Consider the following 26,323-nt stretch of genomic DNA (forward strand, 5'->3'; position numbering starts at 1 on the left):
GGTCACATGGTTTATGTAGTCTTTGGTAGTTCACCAGCTTTAAGGCCAGTTGTTGACTTAGCTTGTCTATCATTTGGTTTGAAAAGACTCTTCCAGGATTTGTGTGGCCACAGGTTCCTGCAACAATCCATCTTTCCAAGCTTGAATGAACAACAGTTGTTCAGACCAATCAGCATCCTGTGAGGAATGATACCTTCTGCTACAGGCTTGATTTAGGTGTGATGGCGAGGGCGATGATGTAGATGATGTAGTCTGGGACAGATGGTTTATCCAAACTATAGAAAAGTATTTTCTGCTCTTTGCAAACTGTTTCCAAGGACAACTTCCCAGATGCTTCTGTACAACAAACCACCTGGTGCATCGGGATAATAATGTACTACATTCTTTTTCTGAAAATGGAAGCCTGCTGTGTGCACTGCAACAGCAGAGACTGAAGCACACCACTGAATCTGGAGTAGTGTCAATACAGAGGTTCATCTGTCATCACTACAATTAAAACACACTCACACACATTTCCTCACCTAGACTGGTCGGTTTGATGAGTTCGTCCAGCATGTCGTAGAAGGGCAGCCGCTGTAGCTTCACATCTGGGTGGACCGGATGCAACGTGGCCGAGGTGGTCAGGTGGTGCGTCAGCCCGGTTAACTCGTGCTTTCCAGGACCGAGAAGTGAGAGCGGCAGTAAGGCGGCAGGCGATGGGGCGCCGCCGTGACCGGCGTGACCCTCGTACGCCAGCTGCGTCAGACCAGCAGGCAGCGCCGCACCCCCTCCTCCAACCACTCCAGCTGTTGCTGGGTGGTGCGGCCCAGGCAGGGCCAGCTCTGAGTGTGGCACCATTTTGGCGGGGAAGCGTCGTCGGTAGAGCTCTTTGATCTTCATTTGAACTGCAGGACTGCAGCCGGCTTTCAGCAGATGCAGCGCCTTGGTCAGCAGCTCGTGCTTGCGTCCGTGTTTGTTGCGCCCAGCGTATCCCAGCAGCACCTGCAGCTCTGACACTCGCAGGCTCATCACCATTTGCTGTGAGGGAGAGGAGGAGAAGAAAGAGGGTGAGGAATGAATTCTACACAAATTTGTAGCAGTCCTGAAAAATAATATTAAAAAATGCATCAATGTGCCCCTTTAGGATTATAATTAACTGTCACACTAGTATGTGCGACAGCACCCCTTCAATCCTGCCCTGTGACCTTTTAAATGCAGATTTTAAATAGTTGTGAGGAACAAAGATTTCCATTCCAGTCAGACTTTAAAGGTTTCCTTACTCTAAGGACACATTAGTTAGCTTTACTTTATAAGATGTCTATAGATATGAACTCAAATAGAAGTGGTGGGTTGCTATTCACTGTAAGCATAGTGCTACAGCCTGCTGAGCCACAGAGATGTATCCAGCAGCTCTACAGGGAAATGTTGAGAAAAGCTCAGCACGAGCAAAATGCCAGAAACAACCAGACGAGGGCCGACTGCACCTGGTTGTTTCCCACAGAAACAGGAGAGCAGAGCTGTTGGTAATTGCCCACTGAGGTGTCATTGTTAAATTTCAACATCATATCAGTTTTAAGGGCACAAACGCCAGGAAACTAAAAACGTCCTTGTGTTAAAGTACAGTAAAAGACGAGTGAAAAAGAGAATGAGCTATGTGTGTGTATGTGCGGGCTTCACATTTATTAGATGCCCGAGACTGTAAGAATGCTCTGCTACTCTCATTTCACCTTAGAACACCTGGGGATAGCCTAGAGCGAAACAGGTGGTAGTTACAGTGGGAGAAATTTGGCTTCTTTATTTTTATTAATGATCAGATCAGAAGAGGGACTGAATATTAAATGTAAAAATGTATAAGTGGATGTGTTCATGTTTGTTTGCTGCCTCTCAACAAAACCTATGGCCATTTAAAACACACACACACGGTGCAGTTTTCCTTTGGGCATGCATACCATAACAAACTTTATATTGTATGAGAACTGGACTGTAACTCCCAATTATACAAAAAACATACACAAGAAGTGTGCAAGGTTTCTTCCTTTGATGCAGCAACTGCAAAAGAAAAACCTGAACCAACAACAGAAAACTACAGTAAGGCCTCATCCAACCAAACAGTTATTAGTTGTTTAGGTCACTGTGCATATTCTGCATGCTGTGGGGTGGAACAGTGGTTTCCATATGTGAACCATCTTGCTTCCTGTTGTATAATGGCAACTGGAAAGTGACAAAACATTTCAAAATGTGGCAGCTGGTGTGTTAGAATCACCAAACAATCACCAAACACCATCCAAATATGACAAGGGGGGAGAAAATGGCTCCATATAACATCTGTAAGGCTGAACCTGACATGGGAGCATGTCTGCTATGTTTGAGCATTTTAATGTTTTGATGAGAAGTTGTGTGGTGGAATATATTACACAGGTCAAAGCTTTCTGTGCTTGCAAACAACAAAACTGAGACTATAAGTTTATGGATATGGATACATGTATCAGAAGGTTATACAGTAATGTTTGTGAGGGCGTTGGCAGCAGTTTGCTAACAGAGCGCCATTAATTTGATACTACAGAGTGCTAAAGTAATTCCTTGACACAGCTCGTTCTGAGGTATTGTTTCAGTTCTTGTTTGCATATCGTGGTGCTGATCGTTAGTCCCTTCGCTGGGTGTGGTTTTTAGCATGTGATGCATTGTCCCTTCTTTTTTGCTCTTGTTACATTGTTATTTGATGGAAACCAAAAGCCACTGTCAGCAAACGAAAACAGATGAGGACAAAATAAGAAAGTGTGCGTGCTATTATATAAAAGAGATCAGACTTTAGCTCATTAACTAGAAGACATCTAAATTACAGCGGAGACATACTTTAAAGAACCTTAAACACAAACTACAAAACTTTTTTCTTTCCTCTAACACAAACACACACACACACACCTACAGGGAGACTGTCTTCATCTCCTTTAATGACAGAGCAGGGACGAAAAAACACACACAGACTCACACAAGTCCTGTAAATGACAACGCATAGAAAGGAGTCAGTGTCTGTTAAACTAATCAATTATATACATGCAGATAGTTATTTATATATTTTATGCTGGAGCTGAAGAAAGATAGAAGATTTTATATTTGCTTGTTGTAATGAGGCACATTGTTCTTAGGTTACTTTGGGGTTTTGCATTTAATTGGCATTTAAAATGACATATGTGGCTGCTGTGGGCTGTTTTTTGTGACCTAACCATGGCTGCTGATTTCTAACCTGCAATGCACAAACACCACTTTCCTCATGGCTGTAAAATTAACACACAGCTCACACTTCATGTCGATGAAGAATCTCAATCATCAAGGTCATCTTCATTTAAGTTCCAGCTCCCCTGCACATCAACTTTTGTTGATCAACAAATACATTACATATTTTTTTATGAAGCTGGAACTGAAGCTTGTTCCAGTATGAAGCTAAAAGGTCACTTCATTTTACTATGAGTAGCCCAAGGGTGATAGAAACGTCTCTCTCTGGTCCCACTGCAGGACTGTACTTCAATATTAAAAACACACACACATTCTCACACACACACACACAACAGTAGTTTGGAGTGGAAGTGAAACTCCAAAAGTGTCACAGCTTACAGTAAAAACCTGTTCCACTTTGCATATCTAACTTTCATGACTGCAAGTGCAACAAGATAATTTCAGTTTCAACTAAAAGCACCTTATGAACCCATCCAAACTTCATTCTGCTGACACTGTCTTGCCCTGTACTAATTCCATTTTTATTCCACTATTAATGAAAATTACCTCAAACTATTTGAGAATGAGGAAAAATAAATAAACCACCAGGCAAACAGATGCAATCATTTCCATTGAGAAGAACAAACAGCGACTTTCAGTATTTGAAGTTAAGTTTGTCCTGTGCTGATCCACAGTTTCTCATTGTTGTACCTTAAGCCCCTTTCAAACTGAACAAAGAACCCACTTCAACACTGACATCTGGCTTTTGTCCCAGCAATAGACATCGTACAATCAACATGCATTCTCAGGTGAAGTGACTGCTGCTTCAGGTATTTATTGTCTTTATCTCTGAGCACAAAAGCACAAAACCTGGTTGATATACGTTAAGTTTTACACCTTTTCTAATGCGGCTGAGGCAATTTTTTTTGTCATCACAGCCACAAATTCCATCAGTCACGCAAGTCTTGAACATTGCACTGGGGGAGTCGAGTTCAAATGTGACACCAGGAAAAAAAGAAAAGTAAACTTGTGTGAGAAAAGAGTTGATAACCTATTTAACTGAGATTGCATTAGCACTAGGGTTGGGCGATATTGGCAAAAAAATTAATCACGATTAATTGTGGCATTTAGCCGATAACGATTAATTTGACGATTAATTGATGACAATTGCACTTACATGTTTTTGACTCTAAATCGCCACATTGTTCTGAATTGATACTGACAAATCATCAGTCAAGTTAACTATTCATTCTAACAGGTTAAGCTGGTAAGTAGTGATTAGGAACAAACCAGACATGTTTGAAATATGTATTGATAACAGATGCACAAACTGTTTCAAAGTAATAATGAAGCAAACGTTTAAAGTAACTTTGTCCTTCAAATGTTCTTATCATAAGTCACAAAGCAGTGCATATCAACATTAAAATTAAACAGGACAAATAGGTTTAGAAAAGCCACATCAGCGATTATTAAAGTTAAAAAAAATGTGTCTGTGCAAATGAACCTGTGACTGGAATATGTCCCACACTAGTGCATGTTTTCACTCGTACTGTAGAACAGCAGCAGAAAAAACAAACAAACAAACCAGACAATTCCACATTTAAATGTATGTGTGTGCAAATCAACCTGCCTTATGTTCTTCCAGTGCTTAGTTTGGTCGTAGGGAGCACAATGACTAAATGTATCGCGGATTCTCGGCTGAGTGGAATTCTTTACAATATCTGCTGGAGAAGACCTCGCTGTTGTAATGTTTTCCTATTTTGCTGTGGAGTCCTTAAATAAAGATCGGGAGGCAGCTTCTCCAGTCGGAGTTCATTCCTTTGATCCGACCAAACATCCAGTTGCTATGGCAACAACCAACGCTCCACGCTTCACACCTAGTGCATGTCGCGTATGCGTGCGCGGCACTATACACTACAGCTGTAGCCGGCGTTGTGGCCTCGTCGCGCTTTCTTCGGCTTTCTTCGTGCTCCGGCTTATGGTGACAGACGTTGAACCTCTGTTAGAAACGTGCTGCTCCGCATCATTTAACTGAATACCACTGTCTTCTGCCATTATTGTTATTGTGGGCTCACAATCTTGAGGGTGATGGTGAGTGTACGTCTCACACGGTGACAGTTTTTCTGACGATTAATTGCACACGATACGATTTTGCACAAGCCTAATTAGCACACCACAGAAATGAATGCAACAACAGCCAGTCAGTCAGCATGCAAATGTACACGACCAATTCTTACTGCAAAGCACAGCTTAAACTACAGGTGATGGAAGGAACAGAAAGGAGTGACCTCAGGAAGGAGCATGAAAATAAACACGTTATCCTTCAAAGCTGAGCAAGAAAGGTGACGCAGCATCAGTTATTTAGAAGAGGATTCTAACAGTGACAAATCATGACCAGACAGAGACGGAATGCGGGGGCATGTTAGTCCGTCAACAAGGACAAGCGTGGACATAAGAGCACTTCCTCAGTTCATAGGTGAAGACACAATAAGTATAGTGGAGAGTCAGGAAACTGATAACTTTAATTAAAGACTGGGCTCACCTGCAGTGCTTCATTTACAGACTGCTTCATTTACTTACTATGTAGAAAAGAGTCAGATCCTCAGATAGCTTCAGCTATAAAAAAATAGCACATAGTTGTATACAGTATATCCTGATTGATTTTCTCAACAATTGCCACTGTTCTTTTTCAAATAAGAAGAAAAGCAGTAAGGCTCAGAATATTTTTAGATAAACTACACTGTTTTTTTCAGGCTTGAGTCAAAATTTACTATATTTTGAGATCAAATTGATTGTTTTTTTGAGTTTTTTTGAAGACATTTTGCCACTCTTAAAATTAACAATCCTTGAGTCCAATTGCCTCGATTTAAACTCCTGGAAATGACTATGGCCTGGATGAATGAGAGCATCCGAAGATATATCAATTAACGGTCTTTAAGTAATAATAAATACATGTATATGTTTGAAACCTTTAAATGTCATGTCATGTTTAACTTTAAAACATTTTACACACCTTTTCCCCTCCCAAGCAATTATCAGTGTGACATTTTCTCTCCATTAACTGATCAAATTAACAGTTCAATCAGTTAATTCAATCGTTTCACCTGTACTCAACAAGGTTGAGTCTCTGTTCTAGAAGGAGGTTGTTCAGTGCCTGCGGGAACCATTTTACACAATCTGGGTTTTAACCAAGCTTCACAGTGATCATAGTGACAGAGCACAGGCTGCTGTTTACAGACCAAACACTGCATCTTGTGTACAGCTGCCACATATGCATAACCGTGCACACACAGTCACACACACTTGTTTTTTTCCATCACTTCAGAGGACATTAAATTGTATTCATTTCCTGCACACTTATCTTAACCCTAACGGCTACTTACCTAACCCTAACCACACACATCAAACCGTCAACCTAAAATGTAATGTCCCTAAAATAACTCTGTCTAAGAAGATTCATGCCCTCATAATACATGCTCATACAGTAGACCTGTACTTTGTTACATTCAGTGAAAAACTAGGAGGCAGACGCCCATATGTGAGCCTAATTCTGATGCCTTCTGTCTGAACGACACTGCAGTTATAAAAACACATCAGTCAAACGCAGACGGCTCCTACAGCACGGAGCTCAATCACAGGTGCAGCTCGCAAGCAGCAGTTGTCTGTCTGTGAATTCTCAGGATTAACACATATTTTTTAACACAACAGTAATTTGAATAATGCAGTATTATTTTGTTCAGTATCCCTACATGAGGACAGCGCAGGGTAAACCTGCCCTGCTGGCAACATAAATGACCAGTTCTATGAAATATGCATGTAGGAGCCAAGAGAGGGGGGGGGACGTGAAGAAATGATGACACTGGCTGCCCACCATTTCACACACTGAGACATACACATGCCAAAGCCCCACCACCCACCCACTCCTGCTACAAAGCAAACACACACAAAAGAGACACCAGTACGCACAAACACACAAACCTGACGCACAAACATACACACAGATACTCTTCCACCACACTGCGGATGTGTAACATTCCTCTGGCTTCACCCAAAAAAAAAGAGAGAGAGAGAAAACAAATAGAGGAGAGAAAACAGTGGCAGGAGAGGCGTTGGAGGAGAGATAAATGGAACAGTTCACTGCTCTCACTATCTCCTTTTCTTGCTTTCTCTCTGTCAATCATTTTCCTTCACAGGACAGGTGGCCTCCATCAAACTCCTACATCCTTCCAGTCCACAACTTCTGACTGACACAAGGCTCCCAGCTTTGTTGACGCAGTGATTTATTTGACAAGTTGGTTTTTTTTTTACCCTAAAAATTACCACCAAAATGTTATATATCTACTGCAGCAGTTTATGTTTCTAAACGGGAGGAGGGCTCTGTTTGTCCAACACAAACAAGGCTAAACCTGTCGCAGCTTCCTGCCAGAGAAAGATGACGAACAACTCAAAGACTGACAAAGAAAAAAAAAATAAACCAATTTGTGTGTTGTCCTGGGAGACGTTCACTGTGCTACACTCACCAGCTCATAAGAAGTGTGACAGAAATGAAGGTTTACTATTTACCATGCCACCCTTAAAATTTAATAATAAAATATTCATTTGGATAAAATCACAAATTCTGCAGCCTTTCCTGGCCTGTCCTCATCAGAAAAGCGTATAATGTTGTTTGATATCCAACAATAACAAGGCCATCTGTTGTTTTTAGAGTAGTTGAAAATTGATTGATTGTGCCATTTATGTGGCTTCTGCCTGAAAGCTGGTTTAGTCCAAAGCTATATCACAGACATGTTCACCTTTGTGGGTAGTATAGGAAATACAGCATATGTTCTCAAATCTTACCAGTTTTAAAAGAAAAACATTAACATCATCACTCTAAATCTTCATTTTTGGCTCTGTAACACAAAAGTGCAGAAAAGCCAGGTTTGAACAAAGCATGTTTGTGTGAGAATGCACTCCATTGTATTGTTCTACAGAAACAACTTGACATGTAGGTGCAAAGGGAAGCAGCAACAAAGGAGGAAGGGTGAAAGAGGGAGAGAAGATACGCCATACAGAGAGGAGTGGTAACAGGGGAGTCCTCACACACACACACACACAATGCAGACCGGTGTCTTTCTTTGAAATTAAAGTGCCAATATGGATTTAAATATGACCCCAAAAAATGTTACATGATCCCCTAGAATATTCCAGTCATGACAGCATTCAAAGACAAAACTGAAACCAACAAAAACCCAGAATGATGAAATCCTGTAAGAAAAGTGATGAGAGATCCAGACATGAAACAGAAAAATCACCAGACACAACTCACCCCACCGTCCATACAGGCTCAAAGTGTACTGAGGAAGAGGAACATGATGGGAAGGGAACCAGGTGTACACTCAAATAATAAAAGAGCAAAAAGACACAAAAAACCCAGGAGCTTTTTCGACGTGTGTTATTTCAAGATGAGTCCAAATTCAACCTGGATTTTTATACCAGGCTGCACAAACAGTGTGAGAAGCACAGGTAAAGCAGAACTTGTATTTAATCTGAGATGTACAGATACATTATTAATGCAAACTTTAATAAATCCAATCTCTCAATATTAAAAGAAATGCATCTTTCAGCAGGATAATGATCCAAAGCGTACCAGCTGCCTGTTGGATAAAAATCAATATCTTAGAATGCCGCCCCCCCGGAGCACAGACCTAAATCTTGTAGAGCACCTAGGGGATGTGCTGGAGAAATAAACGTCATCTTGTCAATGCTCTAGTGAAGGAAATGGAAGCTTCACCCGCTGAAAAGTAAAAGGAAACATTCAGCCCCACATGTTTTTAAGTAAACCCAAAACTAAACACCTGTGAAACTGAGAAAAACAACCACAGGTTCTTCGCACGGAAGCAAATGAGGACAACTATACAGCAAGTTCAGCTGTATTTGAAAATCACAGTGAGTAGAAGGGAGGTTTAATGTGAGCAGAGACTGGGCAGAATAACTGAGCTGTTCACTGACCAAAAGAAGAGGACGAGAAGGAAGACTTGACTTGGCATGCCAGTCTAAAGAACTGCAGTCTGGAGACCATATTTAAAGCCTTTTTAATGAGTGCGTTTATTATTGACATTTCCATAATGCTAGTTTTAAATAAAACTGTTTCATGCAAACTAAAACTACATTTTGAGTATTTTTGCACATTAAATTCAAGACTTTTCAATCCATTTGGAAAAAAAACAAATTCATTTTTTTCTGCAAACACCCCGGCACATTCTCCTCAGACCTGAGAGCGATGTGTAGGGTAATAATTTGCTGTGTCCAGAGCATGGTGAGAATGACGGATGGAGGGATGATGATGATGGGGGATGGGGAGGAAAGAGTAAGAGAGAGAGAGCGCAGCTGAGCCTCCAAACCGAATGAAATTCTCCACAGCTCCAGTGAAAACACAGGAGGGCGGGGGGGGGGAAGGGAGGATGAGGAGGGAGGCGAAGCTGGAGGTGGCAGCTTAGATGGACATGTTAGCTGAGACTATCCATATTTCTGTAGTGATAACAAATGCTGCGCTGTTGAAACTGCTAAGCTTTTTTTGATTTTAAATAAATGGTGCAAATCCAGAAATCCTCCACACTGGAGAAGCTGAAAACAGAGAATGTTTTTTTAATTTTCTTGCTGATTTGATCTGGTTTCTACAAAGCGTAAGCTTAAGCCTTCACTTGCTGTTAGGAGCTTTCTGAATTGGGTTCTTAAAATGCAGCTTGGAAGACCGTACAGACTTTAACAGTTTAACATCAAAGCACTAAACTAGTAGTCATTTATTTCCTGCCTTTATCAGGGGGACAGATAGGCAGAGTAACTGTACTATATGTCATTAAAAATCCTGTAGACAACAAACCAATGCAAACCAACACTTGCATGCTCCATCTCTCAAACACCAAAATGACCCTCCCCACCACTGTAAACACACACACCTGTGCAGCAGCACTGCAGTGGAGCCGTAATGAAAGGAAACAGGCAGCACGGAGGCCCGTTTGATGAGGAGAGACAGGTTGGAACTGGTCAGTGGCCGGGCCGCCCTGAAAAGGCTGTTTTATCTTTTGGGAGGAGTGAAAAAAAAAAAAACGGCCCCCGAAACTGCAGACTGGCTGGCAACGAGCTCCAGTTTCTGACGAGGTTGTGATTGCTACAAGTGACCAGCAGCCCCACATACTTTTTTCCAGTGCAGGATTCATATGTGATTTAATTGTTTTTGGGGCATACTGAACTAGTTACATCTTCTAGTCATAAGTCCAATTTCTCCTAACGCTAATATAGTTTCCTATTTTACTGTTTAGTTATTGCTAATAAATGTTTTTGTGTCTAAAGTTTTCATTTTAAACTTTTAGACCACACACAGTAAAGACAGACTGTTCTACTTAAGTGTTACAAAAAGTCATGAAGGTGTGATAGTGAGTCAATGGCCTGATGCGTTCTGCAATACTGCATCTTACTTTTCTGCGTGAAAGGCATGGAGGCGGGAGGCCAGTGTGCCTCTGAGTTGGTATTAAAGATAGTAACAGCGGCAACTGACCACTGTGTGAATAAGCTAGTAAGGCAAAATGCTTCATAGTAAGCAACTGACATGAGTGCAATGTCCTGAGGTCTGTTGAAAGCTTGCACAAACACCAGCTTAGTTTTTTGTGAACAAAAAAGTGAGGAAAGGTGGAGTAAAAGGTATGAGTGTGGCAGACAAATGTAACTGCCATTACACCTGCGATTTAAATCAGTGGTTTTCTTATCTTAAATTTAATCATACAGTCAGCAACCACTCACATTGTAAAAGCAGACATTATAACAGGAGCATGTGCACATGCACACACACCCAGTTATCATGCAAAACTCTTTAACTCAATACACACACACACAGAGGGCTTCCACAAAGAGTGTGCAGTGCATGCATGCCACAGATCTGGCACACAAAGAGTTGGTGGAAGTAAGGTCACACACAGACACACACAAAGCATCAGGAGCCACGCATAACACGAGAGATCATTAACCTCGTAGTGATCACGTGAGCTGAGCAAAACCTCAAAGACCAGTCAAATGACCCTCATATGACACGTACATAATGACACATTCCGCATGTGTGTGTGAATAAATGCCTCCTGTTTCAGTGTGGTGAGACTGATTAGTGTAAAAGATCGTTGTAGTAAATGATGATGATCAACTCCACTTATTGTTTGCAAGACTGAAATGGTCTATAACCAATTTTTGCCTGCAAAGGAAATTTAAGCTTTTTTTCCATTGCCTGAAGTGACACATTACACCATAAATATTTTCCTCTGCTGATGACGACACTGAGAAGTAATGCAGTGAAACACAAATCTCCAGGCCACACCTTGATACTGACTTCAACTTGCAGCCTTGTAGTGTCCTGATTTTTTCACTTAAAGCCTTTAGAAAACATTGGCACTTCACAATGAAATATCCAAATATTCACAATGTGGATGGTTTGTCAAGTTCTAATTGCAATCAATCACCTAAAAACAAACACTCCAACTACAACTTCACCAGACCCAGACAAACAGGCTCATCCTATTTCAAGAAAATATATAAGTGGAATATAACACAATCATATGTATTATCTGAGAAGAGCATAAAAAGACTGAATGATTAAAAACCTCATCTGCAAGACGTTCAAGTGATGTGAAAAACATTCTTTGGAATCGTCTCAATAAAGGCTCAGTGAACTAGAGTAAGTACAGAGGGGTATTTCTTGAACCACCAATCTATATTATATCAACTCTGAATTTTTAAAACATGCTTTAATGTTAATGATGTGATGTTGGGAAAAGGAAAAACTCAAAATCCTGCCCTATTTTCAACTGGCGTTTGTTTCGGCTCGGGGGTGGGGGGTGGTGAAGAAGCTTGACAAGATTTTTTCAATATGCAAGTTTTGTGAAGTGGACACCACAAAGGACGGAGACACTACAAACATGATTTGAATGCTGTCATCCAGACATGAGCTTCCATTATCAGGCCTTTTGTCTGATTGGTTTGCCATACAAACAAGTACCAGTAAAATCAGTGAAGGGTGAACTGATGTTCTCCCTCGGTCTCTCTTCTGCTCCCTGCTTTTGGTAAAATGAACAGAAATATTATTAGATTCAATTTCCATCCTCAACAAAGGCATCCTGTTGGCCAAAGACCGGCAGCGTCTAACCAAGAAACACACTACAAAAGGTCAGCCAACAAAGCAATGACCCATTCAGATCACCTGACAAGTGTTGGTTTAACCCGTGTCAAAGCACCAGGGAGTAGTAAAAGTCTGAAACTTCCGCTGGCGTTCTCCTGAGGCAGAGCGGGTCATTGACTTAACCACACCAAAGAAAGAGCTTTAAGTAACCGTCATCGTTTCCCTTTAAACTCCACATGTTTGTTAGCAGAGCTAAAAAATCTGCTGCTGCACTTTACTTGGTTTTGAGGAGTGTGAACAGTAATGCGGTTCTTCTGGGTCCCTGGAGACTGGGAGATGGTGAGGCTAATAATGTTGTGCCAAGCAGTTTCTGCAGGATGTGTGTTTGTGTGTGGGTGTGCGGAGGTTGTATAGGCGGATGGGGAGGTGCGGGGGGGGGGGGCTTGCACACTACCTGGCCATTATATAAAGCTCCTACTCTCCAGCTAGAGGGCTCTGTACTGAGTGCCAGCTCCCTCCCCATCCTCCACCCCTCTTTGTCCTCCCATCCCCCCACCTCTTAGCCTTCCAGCTTCTCTGACTCAGGCTTAACTCTGAAATACCTCTGCCTGTTGTTTTCTCTCCCTCCTGCCTCTGTAGTATCAGAACCACTGAGCGTATTGCAGATCAAACAAAAGACAGAACATGGGACAAAAATATGGTTGAAGCTATTCTTCAGTAAGACTCTCTTTTAATCATTAGTATGTTAAATGCTGGGCCAACACACCTGAGGCTGCTGGGGTCTAGTCCCAGCACGCCGCAGGCAGATAGTGGATCTAAAAACAGTCCGCTTTATTGCTGAGGAGCCCAAGTAGTGATGACATGGGGCATTTTGTGATCTGGTGCCAAAACAGGGCAGATACATTCTGCTGGTAGCAACCAAACAGCAGTGTTCTGCTGCCATGAAGGCAGACAAAGGCAGCTGGCAAGAAAAAGTCTCACAAAGAATCGCGGTGGCACCAAGTGGTACAAACAAGTGAGCAAGAGCAAAACAGCTCTTTGATTATCATTGACCTTGCCCCTGTGTTAAAGAGAGACGAACGCTGAGAACAAAGACATCAGATACCATGGTCCCACTGCACAGCTCTGCTGAGAAAATGAAGAGGAGTAGAAAGACACCAAGGAGTTGCACTCGCCCTCCACAGCACCCTTTTAATCCTGCAGACTTGGCAGTGGTCGTCAGACATCAAGATGAAGGGGAACAGCAGAGGCAGGAGCAGGAGAATGCAACAAACACATTGCTGGTGGAGCACAGATGACTTTTAATCATTAGAGTGGCCCTCTGATGTTCGGCTGCATCTCATCACCAAGCTTCATTCAGAGAAAGATGGCCACCCTGATGACTGCACCGGGCTGGTGTGAAGCCTCCCAATTCAATTTCTATCAGGAAGAATGTGCAGTAAATTCTTTTGGGTGAAATAGTCAATGTATTTGACCTAATCTGTCTATTTCGAAGCCTAATTTTAATCCTGACCAGTAAATCCCAATGCTGTCGGCATAAGAGGCATGTGTTAATGTCCGCCTTCTGAACAAATACAGCATATACCCATTGCCCTTGGGATCCATTGCCAGTCACTTTATTCACCTAATTTAATGGTTTTTCTCTTTGAGAATTCAACTTGGTAAATAATTACCTCAAAAGAAGCAACAACAAAACCCAGAGCGGTGGCACACAAATGCAGAGCACACTGGTCAGTGTGATCAGCAATGGCTGGTTGTACTGAATGGGTGACGTGTGCTGTTCAGCTGCTACGAGGACCCCTCCCTTTATACCACCTTGTCAACCTTCACTGTCATTTTCTCTACATCAGCAGAAGTTAGCAGAACTTATCAAGCTGACAGATAAGAAATAATACCTTTTTATAGTGTCATGTGGTACCACACACAGCTGTTACTTTCCAGAAATGCCTGCACAATACACATTTAAATAAATGCAGCTGTAACCACTAAGGCCCCGTTCACACTGGAGAAAGTCATTCCAGCTAGAGTAGGATTGAGCCCAGACAGCCTTTAAGCTGGATGCGTTCAGACCTATTTTCAAATCTGGCTAGCACACACTTGTGTCCGCACTCAATCCGGCTTCATCCAGCGCGTTTGCTGTCCTCCAAACCACTAGGTGGCGCCTCGTAATATACAGAGTCCGTTCAGGCCGCGGTAGGACCGTGTGTGCGCATGCGTCGTGCGTTTTTTTGTCCCGTGTTGCGTCCCGTGAACCGGAAGTAGCACCGGAAGTAGCATGTCGCTAGCCGGATTCGCTAGCCACATTTGCGTTCACACCTGAGCCACATTTGAGCCAATCCGGCTAGATCCACCCACGAGAGGTGGATCTAGCCGGATTGAAATCAAACTAGATACTGCCAGATTCGAGGTGTTCACACTCAGACAAAAAACATCTGGATAGGCCCGAATCCCGCTTTAGCCAGATTTTTTTCTCCAGTGTGAACGGGGTATGATACCACAGGTGAGAGGAGACTCAGTGGGCCAACCTGCATCGTTTTCCTTTAATTTAGTCCTTAAGCCAAAACACACAAAAGTAATTTCTTACGCAAAAGGGATTTTCTCACTCACAGCAGGCTACTTTCTGAAGAATGGAGTGTGTGGTGAATCATTGTGTCTTAAGCTGTATTCCCTCAGGTTACGGGTCACTGTGGAGAGTACAGCGTACATTCACTTCTATTATTAGTCATTTACTCTACTCAACAGTCTCACAGTGATCTGCTCATCACTAGAGACAAAAGGCTGCAGGAGTCATAGTTTGACATTAACAGGAGAGGAAACAGTTTTGCACCTGCAGGGTCTCAAAGTGTTTCATTTCAGATTCAATGCAAAATTACTGTAATTTACCTTTTAAATGAAATGCAGGGCGATGTCATGTTGGTTTCAGTAACAATATAATGAATCTTTATGTGATTAACTCAGACATATATTAAATAAAGAGCACCTTTTATAGTGTTTTTTTTTTAAATTTACATTTCACTTTGGTTTAGTCTAATCTTAATAGAAGCAAAAATTGACTGAGGGAACTGCTGCCTATGTTGATGCATAATCCAAAAAAAACTTTACACCTTACTGCACACAACTTGCACAAAGCTGCAGGTGGAGAGATTTATTAACTTCAAGGTGAAAGTCAAACAAACACATCTGACTCCTAATTCCTGTAGCAAGATAAAGAAATATTCTTCTTATCCCTCATGACTCACACCAAAATCTCTTCATTATTTCAATGTTCAGAAATCTAAAAACTCTGCCAGGAGGGTGGCCAGTGAAAATGCCTCTCTCTCTCTCTCCCTCTCTCTTTCTGTCAGAAACACACAATTGAGCTCCAAACTGCAGCCTACCCCATGTCCATCTCAAATGTGACATGTTTCCACGGCAACAGGACCATGTAACAAAAACACCACGGGAGTCAAGAAAAGCTCCATCTCGGTGCAGCCACACAAAAGTCGATGACTGCCGACAACATGTGCTCCACGCAGGGACAAAATATCTCACAATAATGAGCTTAAACGCTGGGCCTGACTGGGCTGAACATGCAGAACACGTATCATGTCGCCTGAAGTGACAAAGCATGTTAGTTATCTTTATCTGACAGCTGAACTGGCAAACTTCACTGGAAACACAGATAAAGGAGAAAGACGATAAAGGCTCCACAACAGTTTGTTCCAGCTGCGTCGACGCTAAACACCACTGACATCTCTGTAACAGACGAGCCCTGCAACATCTGTATCGTGTTTCACATTGGGGGCTTTACACCATCTGCTCTGTACTGCCAGCACATCCTACCTATGCCTATCAGATTTTTTTTTTACAATTACAGGACTTCATGAACATCTGCACACCATAAATGTAAAGAGGACAGTTATCAGTCACTTTTCAAGCTTCCACAAGGCAGAGGAGTCCTCCTGCAACCTGAAAATTAACTGCAGTGATAATGACAATGACAATAAGAGAAATAGGCAGGTGCTCAATGGATATAAGGGGAGCAGAGACAAGGGCCTGTATCATTAGGGATTAACCTTGCCACAGGCTCTACAAATAGACTGTCTCCACCTATAAGCCGCCAGCGCACAGACAGTTATTTGTATTGCCAGGTTGCTGCTGCAGCGGCTCCGGAGAAAAGAGAAGACAGTTCAAAGAAGCTGAGGCGGATCGGAACTCCTGTGTGAAACAAAACACGATGCAACAGGACACATTGAGGAGGGGGGGGCTGCTGACAACAAGAGAAGCTTTCACATGCGCAGATTTTGCACCAATTTACAGCAAAAGCATAACAATATAGAGTCACGGCCATCAGTGTTGTTTTGTGCAAGCTGGTCATGGACTCCATGCGACCTCTGAAGGTGCACAAAGATGTCTGCAGCTGATCATCCTGCCATAATGATCTTGTCAAAGTTACAGAGGTCTTTACACCTGCTACTCTAGCATCCAGCTCAGTCACTACCACACTTAGGTACAGTCAGACAGTTAATCAGCAGGTTTGAACTCAGACAACACAAGGAATTTAAAGGCGTCACCCTGGGGATTAGGGAACTGAGCATTTTTCACCATTTTTGACAACATACAGACAAAAACAACAAGGCACAGAATGTCAGTCTGTCATACTAACACACAGAGATGCCTAGTGCGATTTATTCTTCTCAGTTCTGAACTTTGGGTACAGATATGACATAAGCGGCATCCTTTTATCTCCATGGATATATGAGTACATGAGTATGTGAGTGCATTAGTGCAGATCAGGTAAAACCCATTATAAGCATGAACAAAGACATATGCACTGTTTTCAGAGACATTAGAGTGCAGTCACCAACAATGACTGCTTTTTCAATACTGGTATCAGAACATCTCAACTTAACTAATGGAAGGTAAATCAGCATTTGTTTAAATCATTTGTTGCAATGGTCTGTTTAGTCCAATTATTACAGAACAAAATTATTAGCGCTATTATAAAATGTGTTTCTTCTTAGTACAGATCAGTGTTATGCAATGATACTATGTAGTCTGTCCTGTACGCTCTTTGATTTGCACTTAAAAAAGAGGATTGGTATCTTGCATAACAAGTACTGTTTTGCCTTGAAACTTGTGAAAGCATGATGGCCAAAATGAAAGAAATAAGTTTAGACTTGAGAAAAAGGATTGTTAGGGCCTACAAAGCAGCAGAGGGACACAAGTTTATCAAAGTGCTCCCAAGTTTCAAGAACTGGCATGAGAGGTATTATCAAGAAGTTCAAAGAGAGTCAAACAGTGCAGAACAAGACTGGCAGAGGTAGGAAGTGAAGAAATTCGGATCCGATGGGAAAAAAAACTAGTGAGAGATGTGTCTAAAAAGCCTAAAACAACTGCCAAGACACTACTGAATGATTTAGCCAGGTCTGGGATTGAAGTGTCAGAGAAGACGGTCTCTAGAGTCCCTGCACAGGACCAAGAAAAACTCCACTTCTGCAGAAAAGACACCTCCAAGCCAGACTGAAGTATGCTAGAGACAACGAAGCGAAAGACTACACATACTGGAAGTGTGTCATTTAACCAGATAAAACAAAACTAGAGCTCTTTGGTCACAAAGCTACAGGTGTATAACCCAAAGAACAGAGTTCTCACAGCCAGACACGGCGGTGGCAGCGTAATGCTGCGGGGATGCTTCAGCGTGTCTGGAACTAGGAATCTTGTCAGGGTGAAAGGAACCATGAAAAAAGACCATATACTACCAGATCTGAATGTTCTTTTGTTTTCTCTCCAACATGACAATAACCCAAAGCACAGGTCTCTTCTAGTGAAGAACTTCCATAGAGCAGCACAGTGAGCATTATTGACTGCCCTGCACAAAGCCCTGACCAAAAATCTGTGGAGTGTACTTAAGACCAGGGTCTATGCCATGAGACCATCAAATATGGAGGAACCTGAGAGATTCACCAAAGAAAAATGGACTAATACCTACTCCTCAGGAGACGTGACTCAAACCTTTTGAAAACTACACAGACTACTATACAAGTGACTCCAGGCTGTTCTCAGACAAAATGGACACAAAACTGACTATTAGCATTAGCATGTTTGGAAATGTGTTAAAATGCTCTATGACATTTTCAGAAGGAGTTAAAACGTTTGTCTCCAAGTGTAAGTCTTTTACTGCAGTAGATTTCCACCCTTGGATGGTACAGCAGGCATAAACCAGGGATCCACATCCAAGCCTGCTTGGTGTTTCTGTGACTGAAAAAACACCACATGGTGCATACAGGCAGAACAGACAAATATATTCCTTATCACCATTATCGTCTCCCTATGATCACATAACAAAAGCAACAGGAATAGATATTTATGACAACTGCAGCTTTCTAATATAAACATGTCTGATTTCATGAGCAGTAATCTCTCACTGATGTGTGTGAATGGTTTATGTAAAAATGCATCGCACACAGCCAAACTCAGTATAAGAACCTGAGCTGAAAACGGATGTTTCTTGCTTTTACTGAATGCAACAAACTGTAATTAAACATAATCCATCAATAGTGAGAGCTGCTGCTTGAAAAAGTTGACAAGCTTATAGTCTTAAAAATGACCTTGTCCTAATCCAGATTCTAAAAATAGTTTGAGTGAAGGTTTAAACTGGATTTTGTGACAAACCGAATGCTCTTTAAGTCTTTATCGTTCCTTATGTACGGTACATACATGTTGGCTTGTAAAAACTGTTTAGTTTTCTTTAAAAAATGTAATAGTATTTTTCAATAAAAGACAAAAAGTATTTTCTTAAAACTTCCCCATAAGAGGTAAAAATAGAAAAATACAATCAGACTTATTTTGAGTTAAACAGAGTAGGTGTGAAGTGAATCATCCAAAACTGTGATCCGATTCTATATAATCAGAATCACATTTGCATGCAATGTGGTTAGGTGTGAGCATCATTTCTTTCAAAACATAAGTACTTAAATATACCAGCTTTGATATTTGAAGCATGATATTGGTGCATCATTTTTGTTGGAAAGTTAAAAACATGACAAAAAGCTGCCCATCTCAGCGATGATGTAACCAAGCTGATTCCAAATAAGCTGAGTCTGAAGGAGCCTTGTCTGGTCAAAACAAATGATTCGAAGCTTAAATAGCTTAAGTAATTAAATTGAAACATTTCACACAGCGTGCACATGAATACATGGTTTCAGCTTATGTTCATGTGCTGGTTATTTTCAGATGTAATGTGCCAGTTTCTCCACTGAATTATTTCACACAACATCTGGTTGAATAATGTTTGAATAGAAACAGCTATATTGTGCTTGTTATTATTATTTTATTTTACACTTAAGCAGAGACGTAACAACACGCTATGTAAACGAAAGCAAAAGTACAGATCAATGGTTTTTACAGCTCCCTGAGGTGCTGAAAATTTCAGTCCTGAATAACAAAACGTCTCTGCCAGGTAGCCTGCTGTCTGTTTTGCCTTTTAGGAACTGACTTTTGAAGTAGCACCTTCAGGAGAACAAGAGACAGATCTGACACCAGGGAATCACTGACAGATAACTATTACGCCAACATTTGACTTGCTTTTAAACAGGCCACTGTTGTCAGGTCCTGCCCTGTCTGCAGCTGCTGTATGATACTGCAGACAGTATATCTTTTAGAATCTATGCATCTGAATATTCTCATTAATGTTTAATATTTAGTGCGCAGGCAGAAGGCGACTAGATTAGAAATGACCGCCACGTTCACTTTTTACTATTAAATTGATCTAAAATCAATAATAATAAATCTCCATGCCATTTTATGTTTCAAGCTTTAGTCACAAAATGATTGATTGACTCATAAATCCATTTTGATAATCAATGATTTGATGCAGACCACCAAAACAGCTTCTCAGGTTTTATGGTAAGATGCTTTCCATACAACCTATACGTGGCAGGATTCAAAGACTGATTCAGCTTTAAAACATATAAGCAATTTTTTTTTTGGATGATTTGCTTATTTATTTTGTCAACATTAGCCACGAAAAAGTATTTATCGATTAACTGAGAGTAAAAATAATGCAGCCATATTTAAAAGCAAAACAGATTGAAACCAGTCTTTACAGAGGAAAACCACATCTGGCACTTCATTTGAGGCAGAGGGTGTAGCTGTATGTTACAGTGTGTGTGTGTGTGTGTAGCTGAACAGCAGCTGGCACAAAGGAGCACTTATAGATCCACAGATTCCGGTCAAGCAATCTGGTCTAAAAGCCTAAAAATAGCCCAAGACTCCAATCAATAACTGTTAGATGTGATCAATATGTGCTCTGCGAAGCTAAATTAAAATATAGCTGCAGGACATACGGTACATTAAACAAGGTGCAGGGTGTATGACAGAGGCTGTGACACCCTCAGCGTGGTGCCGATTGTATTTATTGTGTGTGTATCAACAGGTAAAGAGCCGCATGTCTCACTGAACAGGTCAGCTTACGCTGCTTCACCTGCACCTATACTCCGCTCTGCTGCGACACGATGAGCGGCATCGATTTAACTTTAGGAATCATTAATAAATAAGTGATCATCTGTTCATGTTGTCCGTGTTTTGAAACGGAAACCAAGTGACTGGACACCGCTGTCACATTCAAAGCGTCTGGACATTGACGGCGCCTCAAATACTGAAACTAACGATCATTTATTAAATCAAAATTATAGCTAAAAAGCAACACTGACACACACACTGAGGAAGGTCACGGAGAGAACCGCTGTCTTCAGGTTAGAACAACAGACAGGGGGTGGTTATAAAGTAAATACCGCCCTGCCAGCAGCTGGTGTGCTGAAGAAAACGGTCCGTTCAGACAGACCAGCGCGTCTCAATATCAACATAAACATGCTCGTGCAGGCGTTTGGCGCTCGCGGATTCAATAAACTTCCTGCTGAGTTTGGAGGATAACATCAAATCTGAGCTCATCTCAGCCCCGCAACACTTAAACCGCCTCACAACTGTGTGACTCCACAATCAAACGCTTCGCAACCGAGTAAATTTATAATGATTTCAGGCTGCGCCTTACCTTCAGTTCCGCACTCTCCGCCATCTTGTATTTCTATGCGCAGGCGTGGTGAGGTGTTGTCACATGACTGGGACGCGCAGAGCTCTGCGTGAACGCGCACATAAGGACAGTGGTGCGTTCAGGAACACTTAGGACGAGAGAGAAAAAAGGGCATCCACTTGAAAAAACATCAAGTACAAATTATTAGTTTGACGTTTATTAGTATTATTGTTCATAATATAATAATGTTAATATAATTGTAATTAATTTCTGATTAATGATCTCCAACATCATCAGATATTTACTTCATCGATTGTTTTTTACAGCTGATGTAGAGTCTCTTGAAAGTTACTTTTACACTGTGTTATTGAACTTTCTCGCCTTCGTTTTGACCCGAGTTTATTTTATCATATTTCTTAACATAATTACTCAAAATGCAAGTTAAACCAAGTGATTATACCAATGTAGAACAAACACTTTAATCTCTCTTCAGTCTCCAGCATCAACAATCAACCTTTTCCGTCTTAAAATTGGTGCCATGAGCGCCACACCTCGTCCTCAGCTCATGTTCTCTGAGACTGTGATGTTTAAAGATCAGAAGTGACAACTAGAAGACACACCAGGCCCAGATCAGTCTGATATTCTTCACCAACAATGGTGTTTAAATGTATTATTCCATCTGGCCTGTAATAAATCTCCTGCTGATATAAACTCCTTTATTGTCTGGGAGATTAGAAGAAGGCTGACATGTGGAAATGGATCCACTCTTCATTTTTTTCTAGTCTGTGCTTGTTAAATATACACCTGAAAAAAATCTGACAAAGAATGCTGAAATATTGAAAACGTGATATTTTAAAGGAGAGACACTTTTGTCATAGAATGGATGTCAGAATTGTGTAAATATGATACGAGCAGTAGATGTTACACATCAAAAGTCTGAGAATCATATGAAAAAACAGGTGACCTGAGCTGTGGGGTCAAAGGTCAGAGCAGCAGCAGCAGCAGAAATGACACAAAGGTGCAATTTTCTGGAAAAACTGGACATTGTGTTCAAAACAGAGGGGATTAAAAAAAAGAAAATAATGGCTGCTTCTATTCTGTCTGTGGCTGATCTGATGGTGGTGACAGTGTGTGAATGCAGCCTCCTCAGTGTGTCATTACTAATGCAGAGCTCCACCACTGCATTCTTTATGATGGGGTGGGATGGACATCGCTGATCACTCCCAGGAAGCAGCCCTGAAATATTTTTATCCATACAGATAATGATAGTTACCAGCTGCTCTTTAACAGGTTCTTCTTATATGTCCATTTATATTGTGGATTTTAAGGTCTCAGTGGGACTTACTGGTAAAATAAAGGTAGATCCAGCGCTCTCTCTCTCTTTAACCTGAATGACTGGAAGGGTTTTTTCCCCCTATAGCAGCTGAGAAAATGTTCTGAAAATAAAATTATAATTGAATATTTCACCTAATAACCTGTAGTTATTTAATAGCACTGCCTTCCTCTTGAGGTAAACATGGTCTCGAAGCCAGTAGGTGGCGCCCTCTCATTTCAAATGAAGGTGAATAGAACTGACTGAGCCTTCAGTGGTCCCTTTCTGTTCATCCCTGCTCACTGCAATGGTTTTATATATTTTAATATTACACCAGATGCATTAAGCTTTATGTTCAAAACCATTATGAGAAAATGTTCCTTCCCTGCAGGTTTACACAAAGAAACAATTGACAAACTATGGGCTGTATTTCATATTGAAGAGCATCATAGAGGTCTCATTGTATTATGTATCGCTGCCATCTGCTGCATTGTGATGGAACAGGTGTCCACTGACCACACGTGTTTATACAGGCAAATAATTAATCTGCAAATACTCCGAGACAATCAGCCGACAGGAGGATAAGCCGCTGCTCTGCTTTTAAAATGTTTGATATCACAGTGGAGGGATTTAATGTGTAAATACACACGTGGACTCGGAGCTAATGAAGCCAGAAAGATGTGTAGTCCAATGTGAGAGTGACAGATCCACTGACACGTCCAGTGAGAAATAAACGCACCATATATACAGACACATTTCCACAAAACAACTGGAACAATACTGGGTTAAATAGAATCTGACATATAGTAGCTAAGAAGTCACTTCTCAGATGGCATAACACCTATAATATATCTAATGAGTTCAATTAATTATCAAACAGCAGTTTGAGGAGTGGAGCTCATGTTCTTAGTAGTTTCATGTTTTCCCCATCACTTAAAATAATAGTTTGGAAAATGTGTGAATGTCAAAATGTCTAAAATTGGAGGCAGCAGTGGCTCAGTGGTAGGACAGGGTTGTCCAATAACCAGAAGGTTGGTGGTTCAATCCCAACTCCTCCCTAGTCATTGTTGTTGTGTGTCCTTGGGCAAGGCATTTTACCCACATTGCCTCCAGTGCATTCACTGGTGTGTGGCACTACTTGCTGGCAGCCTGGGATTATTAAAGTATATAAAAATATATATATATAAATATTCTGCAGTCCTCAGTGCAACCAGGAAGCCATGATTGTTGTGCACTTGATTGTTGTACACAGTGTGTGCGGGAAAATGTCACACATCCTGTTTCTAGTTTATTATTATTATTATTATTTAGTACAATCAAATAAATTATTTCTGTTTTTCTATCTGTGTCACAAACACACATTATTTTGTACCTGGCTGTGACCAAGTATCTCTGCTGTAAATTTGGATGTGGATTGACTGGTTTTAGGAGCCTGCCCCCAGTGGACACTGGAGGAACTGCAGCTCTCCATAATGCTCCTCAGAGCTGCTCAGCTCTTAAATTCATTAATTCATGGTTCTCTCTCTCTCTCTCTCTCTCTGCCTTTAAATTTTATTATTTGAATGTTATAAATGAGGTTCTGAATTTCATAACTCAGGATTTAATTTGTCATTTTCTGCAGATCTGTTGAGTGCTTTAGTTTCAGCTCTCAGCTTGTTGATCTTCGCCTCCACAGCGTTCTGAGCTGAGAGCTTTTTCTGCTGTTCTTTGTGCTCTTTTTGCAGAGTCTTATTTTTTTTAATTTTTAGTTATTTTATTTAATTTTATTTTTATTAACAGCTGCTTTCTCTGCCTCCACAGAGCCATCAGAACTTCATCCTGCTCATTCAAGTTTTAGAATCACACACTGGTTGTCCTGTTTTGTCCTGGTTGTCTCTAGTTTTCTTCATTTGTCAGTGTTTTGTAGACTACTCTGTGTGTATATAATGAGGTCACTGTTTTGTGCTTTCCTCTGCATCTGCAGAGCAGATGAGTGTCCCTTAGTATCTTATTATGAAGACGTCATGGTCTGCTCTGATGACATGATAGCAGACTGATGACTGGAGCTCCCATGTCTCTTTCTGCAGGGCTCTGTTCTCCTGGCTCTCGTGCTCTGTGATCATACAGGTGTTCTTCAGATCATGGCTGACGTTCTTAGTTTTTTGTTCCGTTCTGCTTTATTTTCAGATTTGTCTTTATCAATAAATTGAGCCAGTCCCCTCAGACCTTCATGGTAAAATGTCCAAATTTATACTTACTGTGACTACTTTAGCAAGAACAGCCTTGTCCTTCTGATTCTTACTTTTTCATATTTTGGTCTCATTTAACTATCAAACTTTTTAAAGATGTTAAGAAGGTGTGCTGTTTTTGTGAATGTTGAATTTTGTTTTAAAATATTTAGCTTTTTCTGAAATGTTCTGTCCCTTAAATGAATAGAAAACATCCTTGTAAATCCTTTATTTACCTGTCTTTAGTTATTTTTGACCTGTTAGCTCAGAGTACAGCACGTTTCAGCTGTGCAGGGCGAGTCTTTCAGTACCACATGCATCATGTTTTAGGAGTGCTTTCACTTCTCTGCTCTGCTCTGCGGGCCTTGTTAGTATTCAGAGAGAATGACACGAAGGGCAATTACATTCACAGAAAATTAACATTCATTGTGTGTCAGTGACATTATGTGAGTATCTGTCTCAGTATGAAGCATCCAGGGAGTGAGACAGAGCCATGTAATCAATAACTATTAGTCGTCCCATCAGAAGAATTAGATTTCACTATTAGATCAGCCCGCTCCCCCCCCGACTCCACGTCAAACATTATAAGTCGACTGGACATGTCATGCACCGATGTGGCCGCCTAATGAAAGAGATCATGTTGAACTCAAATACAATGAGAGGAAATATGATCTAGGAGCAGTTCTGTGTGACGACCAGCAGGGGGCAGAGTGACACCAGAGAAGGAGAAAGAAAATGGCTTTCACTTTTTATTAATTTTTGACATGTGTACCTACATAAATGTGAGAATAATGCATCAGAAATCAGAGTTTCATTCTTTTAAAGTACAAATGAGAGGAAACGGAAAGCAGCTGTGTGAATGGCAGTTTAACAGACTTCATACAGCCTCTTATAAAAAAGATTATGACATGACAGGAGAAACTTTTGGTTTTGTCTCATGTAATGATGGAAAAAAAAATCTATAAAGGTCAGTTTTTTTTAAATTCTGCACTGAAAGAAGTGTTGAAGTAAGTGCTTATTATAATGTGCTCTCTAATGAACTCATATTTTCTGATAAAAGGAATTTGGTTTAGGAACTGCATGAGTCAAATCCAGAAACATTTAAAGTGCTTAACGACAATTACAGTGTTACTAAACAATAAGTTAAAACAAATACAGATAAATTACAAATATAATGTAAAAACTCAACAGTTCAAACTGAATCTAAATAAGGTTTTCAACTTAACATCACAATTATACAAGCCATTGCACATCGTCACATGATATATATATACGTATATAGAGATGTGTGTGTTTTCATGTGGATCTCTTTCACACAAGAGTTCAGTCACTGTTCAAACTTCCTCCTCCAACATCAGTAGTATCTGTACAGCAGGTTGGTGATCCTCGGCTTACAGGTGGGAGGTGTGTGAGTGTGTATTTGTTTTTTAATTCTTTTTTTTTTTTTTGGCTGTGCTGGG

The 26,323-nt window shown here is 40.9% G+C and overlaps 1 protein-coding gene across 2 annotated transcripts in view; it reads right to left on the reverse strand.

Moving 5' to 3' along the window:
• LOC114433135 (E3 SUMO-protein ligase PIAS1-like) overlaps positions 1–21,393 on the reverse strand; it is a 41,754-nt gene extending 20,361 nt beyond the window's left edge. For both annotated transcript variants that reach the window (XM_028401496.1, XM_028401495.1), the window contains exons 1-2: positions 21,366–21,393; positions 522–1,017 (exon numbers count right to left, since the gene is read on the reverse strand). In XM_028401496.1, the coding sequence (XP_028257297.1) occupies positions 522–1,017; positions 21,366–21,389 (520 nt within the window). In that variant the 5' untranslated portion in view covers positions 21,390–21,393. The remainder of the gene's footprint in view (positions 1–521; positions 1,018–21,365) is intronic.
• Between the last annotated feature and the right edge of the window lie 4,930 nt (positions 21,394–26,323).

The sequence above is a fragment of the Parambassis ranga genome, chromosome 3, assembly GCF_900634625.1.
Source record: "Parambassis ranga chromosome 3, fParRan2.1, whole genome shotgun sequence".
In the NCBI taxonomy this organism is placed as follows: Eukaryota; Metazoa; Chordata; class Actinopteri; family Ambassidae; genus Parambassis; species Parambassis ranga.